This window comes from Eptatretus burgeri, chromosome 14 (assembly GCF_056783735.1).
Source record: "Eptatretus burgeri isolate ZD-2024b chromosome 14, Ebu_testis_v1, whole genome shotgun sequence".
Lineage (NCBI taxonomy): Eukaryota > Metazoa > Chordata > Myxini > Myxiniformes > Myxinidae > Eptatretus > Eptatretus burgeri.
In genome coordinates, this window is record NC_140974.1 from 69918238 (window position 1) to 69939137 (window position 20900).

Consider the following 20900-nt stretch of genomic DNA (forward strand, 5'->3'; position numbering starts at 1 on the left):
CTGAGGGGGTTTGTCGAATCTGGCAGGGGTTTCGGTCTTTGGTTAGCCCAATGGCACCTGCATAGCCCCACGGAGCTCGATTTTTCATTTTCATCACAAGGTCACAAACTTAGAAAATTGCGAATTTTGATATAAAAATCATACGACCGCCCAAACTTTGAGAGCTGGGATGACAATATTTTTTATGTATAATCTTGAGGTCATTGCCCGCCTAAAGTCTGAAAACCATTTTGCTCTATCTCGAACACCTTGCCCGTGGCGCCCCCTTCGTTTGTTTTTACGCCGATTTCATCAAAGTATGGATAATCCGAGGAGTGCGAAATGCCATATAGCCTGTATGACGTTATATTGTTCCTGGAATGTTCCAGAGGAAGTTTTGCACCAAAGGTCATAATCCTTGACATAATTCTTTAAAGTTTACAAAGGTCAAATTTTCAAAGTTGTGGGAATCAAACTGGGTTTGCGACCTTCTTCGACGAACTAACTCCAATAAGCTATAGCACGTATCCTGTTTCCTTATTTTAATGTCCACAACATTGCTTTGTGACCTTTAAAGGTTATGCAAAGGTCAAATTTTGAAAGTTGTTGAACGAAATCGGGTTTTCAACATTTTGCAGCTAATAACCCGTCACCCGTACCACGTCATGTTGATCATTTTTTATAACTTGGTTAAAAATTATCACATTGTCGATTGTCTCATCCTTGACTTCTGAAACAATCTACATCATCAAATACCGCTGGTGAACCATTGTCGTCTTCAGACTTGTCATCATTTATGTTTTTCCCGATTCCCACCAGTTTGCCCGTGGCGTTCCCTCGAAGGTAAAAAAAAAGGCGAACCATGTACATTGCTCATGAACCATCGCCGTCTCCAGACTGGTTGGTTCATGAGTCAGTAAGTGACCACTATATTTGTTATGGGTGTGTGTCTGTCTGTCTGTCCCGAGCATAGCTCCGTGGGTTTTGATCCGATCCTGATAAAATTTGGGTGGGAGGTTTGTATCATGATCTAGTTGTGTTTTCCTGAGAATGGGCGTGCTGCGCCCATTATGGGCGGAGCCACGCCCAAAAAACGTGTTTTTAGGGGGTAGCCAATTTCAAGTTACATCTTCTCCTTGGGGATTTGTCAAATCTGGCAGTGGTTTCGGTATTTGGTTAGCCCAATGGCACCTGCATAGCCCCATGGAGCTCGATTTTTCATTTTCTCCCAAGGTCACAAGGTCACGAACTTAGAAAATGTCAAAAAAATCAATAATTTGGGCATCGAGCTCCTAGGGTTTTCAACTGTTTCGAATGAAAGTTGGTATGCAAGTAGTGCTCTTCGAGTACTTCAACTTTCATCATTTACGTTTTTCCCGATTCCCGCCAGTTTTCCCGTGGCGTCCCCTCGAAGGTCAAAAAATAAAAAAGGCGAACCGTGTACATTGCTCGTGAACCATCGCCATCTCCAGACTTGTTGTTTATATTCGGCTCGAGTCATCTTGAAGACAGACACAAGGTGTCATGAATAACACCAATGTATATTGTTTGGTCCATGGTCCATCCCATGTATTCCGAGCAGTGGTTAAAATCTGTGTAGGCAACTGCTTTTTATTATCTACCAGCAAATACCACCCATCACTTTGTTGTTAGGAACACTGAGGGGGAGGGGGAAGTGGGGGGGGATACAGAGGGAGGAGGGAGGAGGGATGGGGGAGCAAGGAGGGAGGGAGAGGGAGGAAGGGAGAGGAAGAGTGAGGGAAGGGTCGGGGAGTTATCAGAGACAATATGTTGTAGTTTGTGAACACACACACACTTGGCCGATTATAATCGGCATTTTTTGGGAATCAGTAGGTTGGAGTGTGTGATTACCAACTACAGTACGTACTGTACACAACCCAGAACCCATGAGTACCTTTCACCAAAAGACAAAGTTACATTTATATAAACGTTTCAGGGAGACAGTCACGTACATTAATCTATATAAACAGCTGTGTGTGACGGGTGGAAAAATATTTGGCTCATTATGAAGAAAACATGTTAATACGGCAAATGGCTTGGAAATCGGGTGTTATCAAATGTATATTGTTTTGAAACTCACAAAGAGAAACATTTAACCTTTGTAAATCAAATCCGATAACCAAATGCTTTAGAAACAGGCACGAGGATAAAGGAACACCTGATAGAACCTCCATAAAGGCCCGGTCACACCTTGACGTTTTAGCCAGCGATGGCAACGTATTAAAATGTATGTAAAACGCTGGCTTACGTTGAACTTTTGATGTTTTTTTTTAAAGATTCGGACGTATTCATAGCGACTTGGTCTTTTGTATAACGCATTGGTAACGGACACAGAATGTTTCGTTGTGTTATAGATAACTTATACCAACGAATGCTGAACCTGTTGTCGGCCTACACAACCGATGCCCAACGATAGTCTAACTTAAGGCCCGGTCACACCTTGACGTTTTAGCCAGCGATGGCAACGTGTTAAAATGTATGTAAAACGCTGGCTTACGTTGAACTTTTGATGTTTTTTTTTTAAAGATTCGGACGTATTCATAGCGACTTGGTCTTATGTGTAACGCATTGGTAACTACACAGAACGTTTCGTTGTGTTATAGATAACTTATACCAACGAATGCTGAACCTGTTGTCGGCCTACACAACCGATGCCCAACGATAGTCTAACTCAGGCATAGCGCGTTGCACGCATCGCCGACGATGTCGTGACGTAGCCTATTAAAAGGCTGACGCACAACGATTCGAATCATAACCGCCGTAGAAATGGAAGGGTCAAAATCGCGGTCACACCTTGGCGATCTTGCCAGCGTATGCCGACGTAACAAAAAGTGTGTCTAAAACGTTGGGGCACGTCGAATACGGTATGGGTAAGTTTGGTATACGTGAGTACAACGCTAAATACGCTATCATAAGTCGTAGTAAGTAGAGTACGTCATAAAATTTTGAACATGTTCAAAATTTTACTACGTACTCGGCGTATGACACACGTTCCGCATGCGATGGGGATAAGTTTTACACACGATATGTGGACGCTTACACACGTCCACAAAGGCTACTTATAAACTACTCATAAGTCGAAACACGTCGCGGTAATGTCTTTTTTACGCGAAACTTATTTCTAACTTATGTTTGACGTGCTTTGAACCAATTCTTTACGTAGTCCCAACACACATCGACGTATGTAGACGTATTCCAATGACGTCTTCCGGTCGACAAAAAAAAAAACAATGAATGTGTTTCTCGCTTACAACTGCCATATAAAGACGTGTTCCCAGCGGTTTTGGGAATTGGTATATAAAAATGGTGTTCATAAAAGGGGAACCCAACAGTGTTTTCGAGTTCCTTTTTGAGTTGATGTCCATGTCAGCAGTAACAGTATCAGTATCAGTATCAGTGTTAGTATGAGTATTAGTAGAAGTTTGTTCATGTTGGCAGTAGTAGGTGAGTGTGAGGGGGAGGGTGTGGGTTATGATGGATCGTCCTTGCGTCCGCGTGTCCACGGGTAGGTTCATAGGCTGCCACTCAACGATTTAAATGGCTGCATCTCCACTATTGAAAGTAGACGCTTGCGCTCAACAATTGGATTTTTTTTTACACTCAACGACTTTGAAATGGTACCACTCAGCTATTTTCATTGTTTACAATGAACGATTTAAATTGCTGTCACTCGCCTTTGTTTTTTGTTTTTTGTTTTTTGTTTTTGACGCTGGGGTTTGGAAATTTGAAGCGTTTCTTCTGAACGTGTTAAAACGCTCAAACTGGACTATTTTAAATAGACGCTGCCGATGGACAATTGGAATCATAGCCAAGCTCGACATCGAAGTGTGAACATCCTCGTCATGCCGAAGAAAAGTTTGAAGAATGCTGCAAATAAGTGTCCTGGCCGTGGCCGTGGACGCTGACGCAAGGACGATCCATTATACCGACGTCTTTCAGCCTATGAGTAACTTAAAAGTAACGTCTGTCGACGTGTGGCAACGATCGCGTAATGTGCCAACAACACGTTAATCATAGGAGTAGGGTAAGAATACTGGTTCTGGCTCACTTTTCCCCATGTAAATGAATGGGGGATTTTCAGCGATTCCCTTTTTTTTCCCTAAAAATAAACCCCCTTTTTATCCCAAGGTATATTTATTTGTCTCCCCTTTTAACTTGGAGGTTGAACCTCATTGAATTGAACACCTGGGGGTTGAACAGCTCACTCATTGAACCTATAAAGATTTGTTTATTCTCAAATTCCTTCAATAGTTTCATTTTCTTTGCACAATAATCCCCATCTAAAATATTGACAAACAAAACATTTGAATCTTTATATTTTTTAAGATACCCCTTTTGTGCCATTACGAAATGATAAACTTCTCTTCATGCTCTCATCTGGCCACCTCCTGAGCCACATATCATTTTGAGATTATAGTAAATTGTTTTTTCATTGTTCAATTGATAACCATCAAAGTTTTCAGTCCATTCAAGGATATTCATTTTTTTCTTTACATCCTCTAACTTACTAGTTTTTAAATTAATTCGCTTATTTGTTTTATTTACCTTTGTTTTAGTTATTTTTTCAATAAGACTTATTTGATATTTTTCACATTCATTATGTTTTCCATTTATATACCAAGACTGAGATTTTCTCCACTCTTTAGTTTGATTAATACTTGGTTTAACCATTTATATATTGTGAAAAAACGTTGTTGTAGCCCTTAAAAAACCCTAACCCATCTTCCCATCGTTAAAACACAATCTATTCTATTCACTCTATCATACAATATCCATATGGAACACAATCTATTCCATTATCTAAAATAAATCTCTTATCATCAAAGGCTCCTAATGCCTTTTTATTTACTTCTTCACTATATATGTTATGTTTATAACTTCTTATTGTATTCATTTTCCTATATTCTTCTTTCTTATTCATCAAACAATTATAATAATTTCTAAAAGTTATTGATTTCTTTATTACATATTTCTTTATTCCCTTTAACCGCTTATCAATCTGTTCACCATACTTATAAGCATATGCCTTTGCTCTCAATCCAATAAACTCACTCATTACTTTTCCACCCAACTCATCCTTAAACTTACCAATAACCTTTTCATTCTTTTTGGAAAATAACTCACTCTTCTTGCTGAAATTACTTGTATCATATACTCCAATATTTTTCTTCATATCTTCATAAACATCATCAGTTTTTATATCTAGGATAAAACTATCAGTGTCCATATACAACAATGAAACATTTTCACCATACTCTTTCTTTAAGTCATTATACAAATAATCATACATCAATATCTTTGATAAATCAAGAACTGCTGTTCCAATATAAATTGATTTATCCATTACAATACTTTCCTTTTTCATATGAATTGCAGAAAAGTTCTCTGAAAAAACCTCTTCTCTCTCAAAACTTGGTTTATTTATCAATCTCGAAGCTTCTTTCCAAGATGTTGCGAATCTAATGCTTTGCCTGTTTCTAACATTTTCCATAGTCTTTCCAAATACAGCATTATTCATTAATTTATAAAAGTCCCCTTCAAATTTTACTTTTGTATTTGCTCTCATATCTGTATTGAATTGAATATACTTTTTCACCCAAGGACTTTGTTTAAATTTTAAAACTCTATGAATTTTAGCTACTCTCAATCCTTCTCTCAAAAACTGTTTTAAGCTTCTCTGATGTAAAACATATCCCTCTTTATCATAGAATGTTGTTAATAACTTTTCTGTTGATTTGCCTTTAATATTAAAACTTTTATGATAATCACTGAACCATTCTTTCTTTGGGGTTTCTTTCTCACATGCAAAAGGAAGGTCTTTATGCTTATTATGAAGAACACTCGGGTACCTCAAATCAACTTCAAAATAATAACCTTCTTCTTCGTCATTCAATTCCTCTTGAGAAGAAATAACAATATTCATCAAAGCCTTTTCATAATCCTTTTCTTCCACCCACTCTAATTTACCATAAGGCAGAGATTGAGACATTGCCCATCCATACAAATTATTAGCATCAAAATACATCAAATAATTACTATCTTTTTCACTATCATAATTTGGGAGATATTTATTATTTGCTTTCGCATATCTTTTTGAACATACTTGTGATATTCCACCTCTCTTGGACTTCTCAATCATCAAAAGCATATCAACATCACTGATTAAATCTATATCTTGTTTTGTCATTTTCAACATTGCACTCCAAGCTAAACCAGGAGCTGTGAAATAGTGGGCAGGATCTAATCCATAACAATTTTTATTATGACAGAGTGTTCTAAAAGCCTCAAACACATCAGCTAACAATAAAACATCTGTTTTTAGATATAAATCATGATATTCTCCAAGGTTCTTTATCTTAAATATTTTCCATATTTCTTGTGCGTGTTTATATTCCTTATCACTTATCTCTTCTTCATAAAGGTTATTATAGAAACTTTCTTTTGAAGGAAGTTGTGTTTCTTTAAATCTCATAAATGAATCCATATAATCATAAGGATAAATTCCCTTACTTGTAAGAATTTTCTCTTTACTTTGAATTTCATTCCTTGTTTGAATTTCCTCTCTCGTAAGAATTCCTTCTTTAATCAGAATTTCATCTTTAATCTGAATTTCCTCTTTAGTTAGAATTTCATTCATTGTTCGAATTTTCTTTATAATTAGAATTTCATCTTCAGTTAGAATTTCTTCATTAATTAGAGTTTCCTCTTTACTTTGAATTCTCTCTTTAATCTGAATTTCCTCTTTAGTGAGAATTTCCTCTTTTGGAAAGAATGAATTAAGATTTGGAAAAGAGTCCGTGGAGCTTAGATTTGATGCGAGGTAGGCTAGTGGTGTTCCCATAAACTTGTAAGAATCTAGAAACCTAATACGAGTTAAAAGTTTTGTGAATATCATTTTTGAAAATGAAATATACTTTTGACTTGTGTTTGTTATGGCAGAAATATTCCCTGGTGTTTTTGAAAGTTCATTTATAAATAGATGTGTATCATAGTTGGCGCTGTTGTGAAGAAAGACTGGAATAAAAGAAGGTAATTTATAATTAAGATTACAACAGGAATGAGCGGGACCTCTATATTTACCAGTAAGATGACAATGGTCTCTAACTTTAGACTCCTTAATTTCCCCTCACAAATATGACAGATATTGTTCATTCTAAATTCTAATTTTTCTTCTTTGGTTAATTTCATCGGTTCATTTGTTTCTTTCATTAATTTAGTGAGTCTTATACAATCCTTTTCTAATCGTTTTACAAACTCTTGTGAAGCATTTTTTCCACGATAATGTTCAAGTTTGTTATACTTTTCTCCAACAGATGATTTGATATAATAACAGAAACCACAAGGAATATGTTTTTGATATTTATTTGTATATGGTTCTTTTGGATTAGGAGAAGCAGTATTTATCTTTTTAAGGATACATTCAAAATCAGCGTATATCACAAATGGGTGCATGATAGATTTATTATAATCTTCAAAAGAAATCTTTTCACCAGGTTTAGGCATTGTAATTACAGCTGATTTATGATTACTACAATATTTTGAATGTTGTTCTAATCGTTCTTTTGTATGAAATGAATTAAGACATCGCTTACAAGGATATATTTTGTTTGCTGTTCTGAATACCTGAGAAGAGATTAATCTTGATAAATTATTGATGTATGTGTAATGTGAATTCTTTCCAACACTAAAATATAAAAGGTCAATGTGTGTTTCTTCATTTTTATAGTTGTTTGAAATTTTTAATATTTGAACTTTGTTTGTATCCGTTAATCCATATACATTAATAGAAAGATTATTCTTTTTCTCAAATTTAGGAATATCTGTTAGTGGCATTGGGAATTTAAAATCTTTAATGTCCAAGGTATTCTCATATTTCATATATTGTTTTACTCTTTCTGAATTACATTTTGGTGGATGAAAGTGAGCAAGAACAGACCAGAGAAAACATTTATTATCATTGTTCTTAATATTAACAACTGCCTTCTTTAGTTTTATTTCTTTTGGTAATTCAATATAAGAAGAAGCTTTAAGAGGGTTTGATTTTAAAATGTGTATATCTAAAAAGATGATTTTTTTAATATTGAATCCACTTCCTACCACTGTATTATCAACATCCTCCTCTTGTCTTGATAGTTCTTCATAAACCCCACTATTCAAAAAATCTTGAAATGATGTTATAAAATGAAGACCTGTTCTCATATAAGGAGTATGTTCTTCATCTTGTCTTTTCATATTCATTTTCACTCCCATATAAAACTTTAAAGTTTTCATTTCTTTTAATGTCTTTTTAATAAAATTTTCAACATCGGGTTTCACTATTTCAATTGATTCAGCTATTGATGATGGACCGGGTTCTCCAAATTGAAAAATCCTTATTTTTATATGCCCTTTAAATGCCCCATCAGTGTTTTTAATATAATAGTCTCCCTTTACTTTAAACTCATTTTTCTTGTGTTTTTGTGATTGAAGATGTTTATTATAACTACTCTTCAAAACATCCTTTGAACAGATATCACAATGTTTTCTTTCCAACTCAAGAGGAGATATTTGATGAAATAGATTAAATGTGTGTTTGTTGGTTCGGAGGTGTTTTCTATAATGTTTATATTCGTGATTACAAACATCGCAGTACGTTGTATTCACCATATTTATAGAATAAAACTTTGCTTAAACTAAAATTTTCTTGATGAAAATTTCGTTTAATTTATAGGTGAATCTGTGCTTAAAAACATTTTATCCTCCAACTTTTTCACTTAATAAATACAATGTTTCAAGACACAAAAGACAAGTTTCAATCAATCTCTTCATCTGTTAAAGATACTGAGAAATATGTCAAGGATGTAAAATTGAACAAAGATAAATATAACAACTATTGGATAAAAACTATTATGGTAAATAATATGAGTTCTTCAATTTCCTTCAGTGGAAGGGCTTTTAGTATACGTGGTAGAACATCAATTAAAGTATCTCTAACAAAAGTTTCTCCTCTCCTTCTAGTAATATATTCAAAACTAGAAAAAGCAATGAAACAAGAAAAAGTATCAAAGAACAAAAACCTTATGGATGAAGCTTTAGAAAGAAAAGATAAGACCATCTGTAATATGCAAGGAGAAATTTGTATTTTTTTCAACAACCCTAAAGATGTAAATCCTGATGAAATAAAGGATGTTAATATATCAGGTGAAATGACATTTCGTTCAATAGTAGTTAACGATAATTTTAAAATTACCTTTAATATAAAAAATGTTGTCGTTGAATCTGATAATGAAAAAAAGTATATCGATATCGATGGTAATATACAACTGAAAGTATAGATGAATTTCAGTTTAAGTAAAGTTTTACTTTATAAATATGCTAGACTTTCCTGATTCTTCATATGACAAATTTGAGAATTGTCCTGCGTGTGAAAGAGGGGGATTAAACACAGAGTCAAAAGACTATAAACAATGTATATTCTGTGATTATCTTCTAATTAATGATAATAAAAAATATAAAAAGAAAATAATTCTTTTAGATTTACACCAAAAATGAATTACTTTACAAGATTGATTAGAGAAATGAATGTAAAGTATGAGGGTGATAACACACCTTTCCTTACAAGGGAAGAAACTGAACATATAAGAGAAATGTTCAAAGGATTGTTGTTATATATTATTCATGGATGTAATTTTCAGGGAAATATCAACACAAGATATTGCATAAATAAAATAATGGATTATCTTGAAATTAAACCTGAACTTAGGATAAAATATAGAGTTTCTAAAAAAGCCAATAATAAATTAAATAACTTGTTTTCTAAATATATAAATGAATGATTTTTTACCTATTTGGGAAAATAAGATAAAATTTAACAACCATAATAATCTCCCAAATTCATTAAGATGTCTCATAGTTGGTTCAAGTGGATGTGGAAAAACCTGCTTACTTTTAAAAATGCTCCTCACTCCCAACTTTTAGATTATGATAATTTAATAATTTTCACAAAGTCGAGTTTTCAACCAGAGTATCAACTACTCTCACAAGGTTTTAATGCTGGTCTTCAAAAAGAAGATATAATCGGTTTATTTAAACGTCAAAAAAACCTAAATGATTATAACATTGAAGATATAATTCAACTATTTTGTGATACACAGAGATGTAAAAAGAAATCAAATCCTATAACTTGTATTCTTAGTGATAATACGGATGATATACCGTCTCCCCAAGATTTGGATAAATCAAAAAAGAACCTCGTTATCTTTGATGATTGTGTTAATGAGAGAAACCAAACGGTAATGGACAGCTACTACACAAGAGGGAGACATTCTTCTTGTAATTGTATTTATCTTAGTCAATCGTACTTTCAACTTCCTCGTCGTTCCATCAGAAACAATGCTAATACTTTTATTTTATTCAAGTTAAATTCAATAGATATCAATAATTTTTGGAGAGATAATTGTTCTACATTATGTAGTAAAAAGAAATTTGAGGATTACATGAAGCACACGACTGAAAAATATAAATATATTGTTGTGAAACAAGATGAGATATTAAGGGATATATTTTTTGTTTTATAAACAATTACATATATAAATGACAACTATTATTATAAATCTTGTGGGTAAATCTGCTTCTGGAAAAAACTTTCATAAATCAAGGTTCTTGTGTTGTACAAATGAGAATATTGTAAATTTACTTAAAAAACACCCCGTGATACGCATTGTATCAACAACAACTAGAGCAATAAGACCTGGAGAAGTAAAAGGTGAAGATTATCACTATATTTCAGTGGAGGAACATATGCGATTGAGGAATGAAGGACAAATATTTGAGGAGGTTTCTCTTGGTACAACAAAATATTCACATTGTAAGAGTGAGTTAAGGAAACTAAAATCTGGTGGTGTTGGGATATTAGAAACTAATCCAGAAGGAACGAGACAAATTATTAAATATCTGAGCGGGGTGAAGATTTTATCATTCGGTTTTGATGTTGATGAAGAAACTCAACGCAAACGTATGAAAAGCAGAGATGCAAGGATTAGTGAAGAAGAAATTACAACTCGCATTAATGTTAATAAAGAATTTGATGAAATATTTAAAGAAAAGGATTTATTTGAACACATCTACTTGAATGATGAAGAAAAGGAAAATTTCCCTGTTAATCTTTACAATTCATTAAATGATATTTTACAATAAATAAATGGATACAAAAGAAAGAGCAAGAAGATTTAAGGAACATCAAGAGTTGGTTTCAAAAGTTGTAAAACAGCAGGAAGACATAAAGAAGAAACGCAGACAGAAACTAATGGGCGAAGAAGTATTTGAAAGAAAACAAGAGAAATTTTTTAAACCACTTTTAAAAACTTCCCAAGAAAAAATGAAAGATGTTTCCACAGTTCCCACAGTAGAATATACTCCCAGAAAGCTCCAAATGTTAAAAGATTTCAGTCAAATGACGGAGGAAGAATTAGAGCATATTGGAGAATTAGAATATGATGAAGGTTTATTTCAACAACTGGAAGAGATTAATCAACACCCTGATTATATTGTGAATGCTGTTCAAAACAATGAATATTCAGCGGATTCAAAAACCAAAGCAGGACTCATTCCAACAGAACAACCAGCAATATTTCATCTTGTTCAAGAAAAGGTATTGATATTTAATGATGAATTAAGGTTCTTAAGTTCTGCTCAACCCCCTGTTAAACTAACTCCGAGATTAATGTTTCTTCTCACAAAAGATGGAAGACAAGGTTCAACTGTGAGGGATGAATCAAAGTATATTGATAAACCATTGGATATGGAAAATAATGATGATAGAGTATATATTGATTTGCTGAACACTCTAAATTATAAGGTTATTCTTTCTGGTAAAAGTAGGAAGAATGAGAAGGAGAAACACATTATTCAGGCTTTAAGTATCCTTGGTTCAGGTATTAGTTTTCTTCCAAATGACCCATCGCAATTAGTTAATAGACTGTTATTGTTGTTAGGCAGTAAGAAGGCTGGAAATAACAATTGTTTTAATGAAGCATCAGCCATTTTAGACCAGTTGATAAACATGAAAATAATTAATAAATCTCAATATAAAGACATTTATCTCATATTAAATAAGATGAGAAGCACAATCCTGAGTTTTAATTTCACAACAAGCGACCACACATCTTCATTCCCATACCCACTACAACTTGACACAACAAAAGAATATGAGGCATCTTTATTGTCCATGGAAACTTATAATACCTTATTTAATATAACCGAGAAAAATGACAAGTTTAGTTATAATCCGGGAAGTGGATACAAAACGATAACAGTCTCACCCGGAGCATACGAGATTTCTCAAATATCTTCCGAAATTGCTCGTCTTATGAAAGAACAGGGTGATGAACCAAAAAATATTGTTATAAACATTCAAAAACATACTTCAAAATCAACGATTAAAGTTAAAAATAACTACAAGGTTGATTTCACAATTGATAATTCATTTAGAGAGTTATTGGGTTTCTCCTCAAAAAAGATTGAAACTAATGGGACGTTTTACAGTGATAATGTCATTCAAATATCCTCAGGAATAAATTCGGTGTTAATTCACTGTGATTTGATTGATGGTGCTTATAATGATGGAAAAAAACAAATACAATATTTTCATTCAGCGCATACTCAACCCCAATTGGTTATAAATTCAATATGGAACCTAAAAATTTGGTTTATCTACCTGTGTCAGGAAAAACCATACACAGAGTAAATTTTAGGATAACCGACCAAGATAATCGTGTGATTTCTTTTAATGGAGAAGTTATATCCATCAGAATTCACCTACGTGAAGTTTTCCAATAAATAAATACGATGGTTATTGTGAGGAAACACGAGTTGGGAAAATATAAAATAATTACAGGGGATGGGATGTTCCTTTCCCCGTACTACAAGGGTGAAGGTATGTATCTTGGTAGAGGATGCTATAAACCTAAGAGACAAAGGGGTGTCGGACATCAATTTAGAGGAGATGGGATAATTGATACTCTCATGGGTATTGGTTCAACTATTCTTAAACATAAAGACCTAATTGGTTCAACTGCTTCTGCTGTGGGAAATGTAGCAGGTGCTGTAAAGAGTATAAAAGATGCTCAGAAGGAATCTCATAAATTACAAGCAATAAAAGAAATTAAGAAAGGTAAAACTCAGTTGTCCCCCCAAGAACGACAGAAAATAATTCAAATACTTGGATCAGGGTTTCAAAAGTTTTAACATCTTTTTTCCTAAATAAATACAAGTATGGAAGCAATTGATAGTATCTATGATTTGGATGATACTATTATTATCTCAAACTCCACTAAAAAAGAAGATTACTTCAAGGTAAATGCAATAACTGGAACAGACTGGAATACAAATGGTACAAAAAGTTTTGAAATAAATAATCAACAAACCTATTTGAATCTCTCCGAAAGTTTCTTGTTGTGTAAATTTAAATTCACTAAGGCTGGGAATAACACAAACGCCACACTTGTAAATGATTTCTTCTGGAAAATGTTTGATAGTGTGCGATTGTATATTGGAACACAAGAAGTTGAAGCGGTTGATTATGTCTCTGCTGTATCTGAAATGATGAAATTTACACTCTATACATTCAGTGATAGAATGGGAAAGGGGTCTGTCGAAGGTTTTATTCCTGATATGTCAACGGGAACAAACACAGACCCTGGATATATTCAAAGGAAAGGAATGTATAATGATGATACAAAAGCAGAAAATAGTTTTACTGTGGCAGTTCCTCTTAAAGGTATATTTGGATTTTGTGATTATGATAAAGTTCTGTATGGTCTTAAAATTAGATTTCAACTACAAAGGAATGATAATGAAAATAGATTGCTTTTTGGTGTTGGTAGTGCTTTTGGTGAACAGAATAAATTTGTAATTGAGGAGATGAGTTGGTATATCAGTGAATATACTCCTAATCTTAAAACAGAAGAGATGTTGAATCGAAGACTTAACTCAAAGAAACCACTCAGTGTATCATACCTCAAAAGAAGACGTCAACACGTTAAACTCAATCAAACTACTTACACGTGGAATTTGGGTGTTCTGGAAGGAAAGCCACGATATCTGTGGATGATTTTTAAAAAGCCAGATGGTGATACTGCGACTGATAAGAATAATGCATTGAGTGATAATGCTAAGGTGAAACAACTTCGCGTTTCTCTAGATGGAACATTTTATCCACGAGATAGATTGGAAATTAATTGGGAAAAAAATGATTTTGCTGAAGCATACAAGTCTTACCAAAAGGTGTGTGAAAGTAATGGAAATAAAGAACCTATTTTGGATATGACAGCATTTAAAAGTTTGTATACAATCTATGCGTTTGACCTGAGCGCTCAAAAGGAAACTATAAAGTCTAATCGAGTGGATACTTCCCTATACATTGAAAGAGGAGAGAGTGAAGAAGTTGATACATATTGTTTGCTTTTGGAAGAAACAGAATTGCAGATTAATACAGATAATGGTGTGATGATTAGTCTCACATAATTTTTTGTTAAATAAATGAGTGGCAAAGTACCAACTGGGGTATATGTTAATCAAATCAATCTTCATAAACTATCATCTTGTGTTCAAAATCAAAAGCCTTGTACGATTAACGTTAATACAATTCAGAGAAAAGGAGCAGTAAGAATTGATGTTTTGCTCACAAGAGAACAGGTTAAAATCTTGAATGACACTGGCTCACTTAAAATTAAAATGACAAAACCAATGTTGAAAAAATATTCAATAAGAGAGACGAGTGGAGGATTTCTCCCATTTCTAATTCCTTTATTTGCTGGTTTAAGTGCGGTTGGAGCATTGATGGGTGGTATTTCAACAGCGGTGAAAACTGCCAACGAAAGGAAGGCTCAACTCCAGGCTCAAAAAGAATTGGAAAGACATAACAAAGAGTTGGAGAAACAAATTAGTGGAAGTGGTGTAATTGTAGATTTTGCTGAAAAACTTGAAGGTCTGCCTGATAAAGCGAGATTGTTAGTTGGAGATATGCTTTCTTCTATAGCACAAGCAGGTGTAAAATTAACGAAAAGAGGTAATGGATTATATCTTTCTAATAAATAAATGAGCATTGATGAGTGGTTGAAAGAATTTGGAAAGAATACAACATCAAATTTACAACTTGCCAAATATTGTAAGAAATTAAAAATTCATAATGTGGTTATTTGTATGAGAGATGAATTAACAAATGTGCCAAAACATACAAAGAATATTATTATGAACTTAGAAGATAATGATGGGAACGGTTCTCATTGGGTTTGTATTTTTAATAGTCAAGACAAATATTATTTTGATAGTTTTGGTCTTCCACCACCTGTTGAAGTCATAAAATTCTTACAGAATGGTGTTTATCAAACATTTCAAGTCCAAGAATTAAATTCCAAGTGTTGTGGTCAATTATGTCTATATGTGTTATTTCAACTCAACAAAAATAAAAAATTTTATGATATTATTTTTAATCTAATATAAATGACTTATGTTGGTAAAGATGGTTCTATCTTTGGTGTATCTCAAGAACTGGATATTGATTTATCAAATTATTATACAAAGGCACAGGCTGAACGACATAAATATAATATAAACAAAAATATTAACATGAAAAATGCTTATAAATTAAAAAATTATCCAAGCCCGATTGACGCGAATGACTTGGTGAGATTAAGCGATTTATCACAATATATATATATATATACTTAAATAAAACGGCTGTGTATTCCAAAGATACAGAAGTGTTGATATTATCTCCAGGTCATACAGAATTCACAGTTCGAATTAAAATAAATTTTTATAAAGAAGGGCGTATCGTTTGTATGAGAATAGAACAATGGGGGTATGATATGAATGATTTAGGGTATAATTGGTCATTTAAAATTAACCTCGAAGACCTGGAACAATTCAATCAGTCTCGTAAGGAAGAATATTATGCACTTGGTATGGAGAATGAGTTTTGTGGAGCCACGATTAGTAAACAACAAATAAAAGAATTTAATAAGGGTAAATATAATAATGGTTTTGCCCTTGTTTATCTCATGAAAACAGAAAAAACAGGATTATATATAATAAGTAAGGAAATACAAAATGATTTAACTATGGGAAGATGGGGAGGTGTTTCGTGCCATAATATTATTCTAACATATATTTCTAATACATAAATGACAGCAAGAAGGCTTCAAGAAAATTATCATTTCTGTGTCCAAGCATACCTTCAAGAAAAGGGTATTCGTTATTTTAATAAATATGTTCTACAACATAAGAATGAGGTATTTTCAATAAAAGATTGGCATTATGCTGATGTTGATAAACCGACAACTTTAGATTTAATTAGAATGTTAAATAATGAAAAAATTATAAGGTTAAGAAAAGGTAAGGCTCTTTTAGAAATTCAAAAGAAATTTTATTGGTTTCCTGTTGTAAAAAAAATTATTTTGGATACAGGAATAACAAGAAATCCTGATGAATATATGTATAATATTCTATGGGGTGTAAACGATTCAAGGATAGTCAGGGATGAGGAAGGAGTTGAAGAAGAGAGGGAAGAGGAGGAAAAGGAGAAGGAGGAGAGGGAGAAGAAAGAGAAGGAGGAAAAGGAGAAGAGAGAGAAGGAGGAAAGAGAGAATAGAGAGAGGGAGGAAAGAGAGAAGAGAGAGGGAGAAGAAAGAGAAGGAGGAAAAGGAGAAGAGAGAGAAGGAGGAAAGAGAGAATAGAGAGAGGGAAGAAAGAGAGATGAGAGAGAGGGAGAAGAAAGAGAAGGAGGAAAAGGAGACGAGATAGAAGCGGGAAAGAGAGAAGAGAGAGAGGGAGGAAAGAGAGAGAATGAATAAATATCAAAATATGGAAACCAGTGAGATTCAAAAAGATTGGTGGTATGACAGAAAATAACTCAACCCACCGAGGAGGAAAACAAAGAATTGACAAGTCTATTTGCAATACTTTCGACAAGACTATTAGCATCGACAAGATATGGATTTTAATTCAAGTTTTTAATTTTTTTTTTTCTTAAATAAATGGAGGAGAGAGTGAAGGCATTTCTAAGGATTCTTTATGTTTTAAAAATTAAGATTCAAATGTGCATGTTGGAAACTAAAAAGGTTTTTGCACTCTGCAGGAATTTTTCTCATAAATAAATGAGTTATTGTCTCAAATGTAAAAAGAAAACTAATACTAAAAATATTTCATATATTAAAAGTAAAAATAACAGGGTTATACAAAAAGGTATATGTTCGGTGTGTGGTTCAAAAAAAAAATCAATTTATCTCCAAACACAAACTCGGAGGAGATATACAAAAGTTTTTATCAGGAAGTAAATTTACAACTACTGGAATACCAGGGGAATTACATCTTCCAGGGTATTCTTTCTGTGGTCCAGGCACAAACTTGGATAAAAGATTAGATGAGGCAGACAATCCTAAATCCTGGAGTAAACCAATCAATAGAGTTGATGAAGTGTGCATGAGACACGATATTGATTATGGGAATACCACAACGTTGGAAGAAAAGCATGAAGCCGATAGAGAAATGTTGTATAATTTGTCTCTGATACAAAATCCAACCTTGAGAGAAAAAGTTGATAGGTTCATCGTGAAGAAGATGATTAGTGCTAAATTGAAACTTGGACTTGGAAATTCAAAAAACTTATAGGCTCTAATGATGCCATTAAGACTGAAGAGCAATTAGCTGATGAATTACATAAACCAATATTCACAAAGTTTCAGAGAAGGAAAGTTTATTCCAAGGAAGTTGATTATATCTGGTCTGCTGATTTGATTGAACTCAATAATGATAAGGGGTACAAGTATGCTTTAACCGTTATTGATTTGAGGAGTAGATATGTGTGGGTTGTCCCTTTAAAAAACAAAACAGGTAATACTCTTATGTTAGCTTTTCAACAGATATTTAATAAAAGTAAGAGAAAACCTAAAAAATTGTGGACTGATGAGGGTAGAGAGTTTTACAACAAGACATTTATGAATTTTCTAAAAAATAACAGTATTACATTATACAGTACCTTTAATGAAGGGAAGGCAGTTGTTGTTGAACGTTTTAATCGTACCTTAAAAGAGAGACTATATAAAAAATTCACACAACTCGGTTCACAACAATGGTCATCTTTTATTCAGGATATTGTGGATAAGTATAATGACACGATTCACATGTCAACAAATATGAAACCATCAGAAACATTTACAAAATTAAAATATGAAAAAGAGATTAATGTCAGAAAACCTAAGTTCAAAGTTGGTGATATCGTAAGAATATATAGGTGGAAATCTCATTTTGAAAAGGGTTTTACTGAACGATGGACGAAAGAACTTTTTAAAATTGTTGATGTAATAGATACGGTTCCTTGGACTTATAAAATATATGATTTGGAAGGGGAAGAGATTTTAGGTTCATTTTATTCACAGGAATTACAAAAGACAAAACTAAGCAGATAATACACCTTTCTGGACACTAGAGGGACAAGTCCGAGGTGTATTACAGTATATAATGTGTGTCAAGGGGGACGTTCTTAGATCTGTGAACCCCAAACACAGAATCCTCAACTGAATAGTCAAGGTTTAACTTTTGTTTGTGTGTGTGTGTGTGTGCAATGGGAGCAATAGGTTGGCGCTTCACTCCCTCCTACTATACACCGTTGTGGACACTCGAGGGCCAAGTCCGAGGTGTATAACAGTATATAATGTGTGTCAAGGGGTGGACGTTCTTAGATCTGTGAACCCCAAACACAGAATCCTCAACTGAATAGTCAAGGCTTAACTTTTTTTTGTTGATGTGTATGTGTGTGTGTGTCCCAACCCTCACATTCAAAATCTCAACCCCAACCCTCACGTTCAAAATCTCAACCCCAACTCAATCCTCACCCAACACAATGTCTTTTTCAAAATGAGATTTCCACATATATATATATATATATATATATATATATATATATATATATATATATATATATATATATATATATTTTACGTTTTTTTTTTTTTTCTCTTCTTCCAATTCTGTCTTTTAAGGCTTTCAGGTTTGATAACATAGAAAGAGGGAGTAAGAACTTTCTTGATAGGTTTAAATCCCAAAGAGTGGTAGCATTTCAAGTCTTCAAAATAAACCCAACTTTCCAAGTCTCCAAGGTAGTTATTTAAACCATCAAGGCAGAACTCATTTAAATTTTTTCAAAATTTGTGAGTCTCCAAGGTAGTTCCCATATTTAGAACCATATTGGCAGAACCCTTTTCCTAAGTCTCCAAGGTAGTTATTTAAATCATCAAGGCAGAACTCATTTACTGATTTTTTCAAAATTTGTGAGTCTCCAAGGTAAAACTTGTATTCTGGCTCATCAACGTATAACTTGTTCAGTGGGTATTGTCTTGATAACTCACAATGAGTACTATTGCTGTAAAACTCTTTTTCAGGATTTTGTTGGTCTCCAAGGTATAACTCTTTGGTTGGGTCATCAAGGACGAACTCGTTCTGTGGGTCTTGGTCGCTCATAAGGTCTTCAACCAAGCCAACAATTTCGCCCCAAGTTGTAGCAAAAGCAGTATTTTCATTTCGTATTTCATACACAATTTCCTGTGAGAGAAAATAATAATGTATTAATTAAGTTATTTTATTATTAAATGAGTATGCTTCAATCAAAGTTTGAAAATAGGAAAATAAAAATCTTACCTCAACAGATAAGAGGTTTGAATCCAGTTCATCAACTTGAAGGTTTAGTTCCATACAAGTCAGAGAGTTCCAAGGAACCCCAAAGTCATCCCACTCAAGGTCTTGGTCGCTCATAAGGTCTTCAACCAAGCCAACAATTTCCCCCCAAGTTGTAGCAAAAGCAGTATTTTCGTTTTGTATTTCAGATACAATTTCCTGTGAGAGAAAATAATAATGTATTAATTAAGTTATTTAATTATTAAATGAGTATGCTTCAATCAAAGTTTGAAAATAGGAAAATAAAAATCTTACCTCAACAGATAAGAGGTTTGAATCCAGTTCATCAACTTGAAGGTTTAGTTCCATACAAGTCAGAGAGTTCCAAGGAACACCAAAGTCATCCCACTCAAGGTCTTGGTCGCTCATAAGGTCTTCAACCAAGCCAACAATTTCCCCCCAAGTTGTAGCAAAAGCAGTATTTTCGTTTTGTATTTCAGATACAATTTCCTGTGAGAGAAAATAATAATGTATTAATTAAGTTATTTAATTATTAAATGAGTATGCTTCAATCAAAGTTTGAAAATAGGAAAATAAAAATCTTACCTCAACAGATAAGAGGTTTGAATCCAGTTCATCAACTTGAAGGTTTAGTTCCATACAAGACAGAGAGTTCCAGGCAAGCACACAGCACACCATTGCCAGCAAAAACAAATGTTTAAAATGGAGCCTGGGCTTGAAGCTTTTATAGGGAAAGACTGGTGGGTGTGGTTTCCTTTGGAAATTCCCTGGGCAAGCCTAGGCAAGCCTTCATTGGGAAATTTTTCAAAACCATAACATCGTGTAATTTTCTAGTGATTTCTTTGTGAGTCAGAGATGAACTGGAAATGATGTAAGAGTGGGCGGGGCTTAGCAAAAGTAGGCGGGGCTTAGGAAAAGTGGGCGTGGCTTAGGAAAAAAATACCTTTTGAAAAGTGGGCGGAGCTTAGCAAAGTGGGCGGGGCTTAGAAAAAGTGGGCGTGGCTTAGAAAAATACCTCACGAAAAGTGGGCGGAGCTTAGCAAAGTGGGCGGGGCTTAGAAAAAGTGGGCGTGGCTTAGAAAAAATACCTCACGAAAAGTGGGTGGAGCTTAGCAATAGTGGGCGGGGCTTAGGAAAAGTGGGCGTGGCTTAGAAAAAAAACTCATGAAAAGTGGGCGGAGCTTAGCAAAGTGGGCGGGGCTTAGAAAGTGGGCGTGGCTTAGAAAAAA

General features: G+C 33.8%; 1 protein-coding gene across 1 annotated transcript; it reads right to left on the reverse strand.

Moving 5' to 3' along the window:
• Nucleotides 1–18984: 18984 nt before the first annotated feature.
• Nucleotides 18985–20657, reverse strand: LOC147013558 (uncharacterized). The gene is made up of 3 exons (XM_085853512.1): nucleotides 19966–20657; nucleotides 19675–19869; nucleotides 18985–19578 (listed from the first exon to the last, which is right to left on the reverse strand). Exons 1-3 carry the CDS (start codon nucleotides 20077–20079, stop codon nucleotides 19165–19167), a joined length of 723 nt encoding a protein of 240 aa, XP_085709638.1. The 5' UTR covers nucleotides 20080–20657; the 3' UTR covers nucleotides 18985–19164.
• Between the last annotated feature and the right edge of the window lie 243 nt (nucleotides 20658–20900).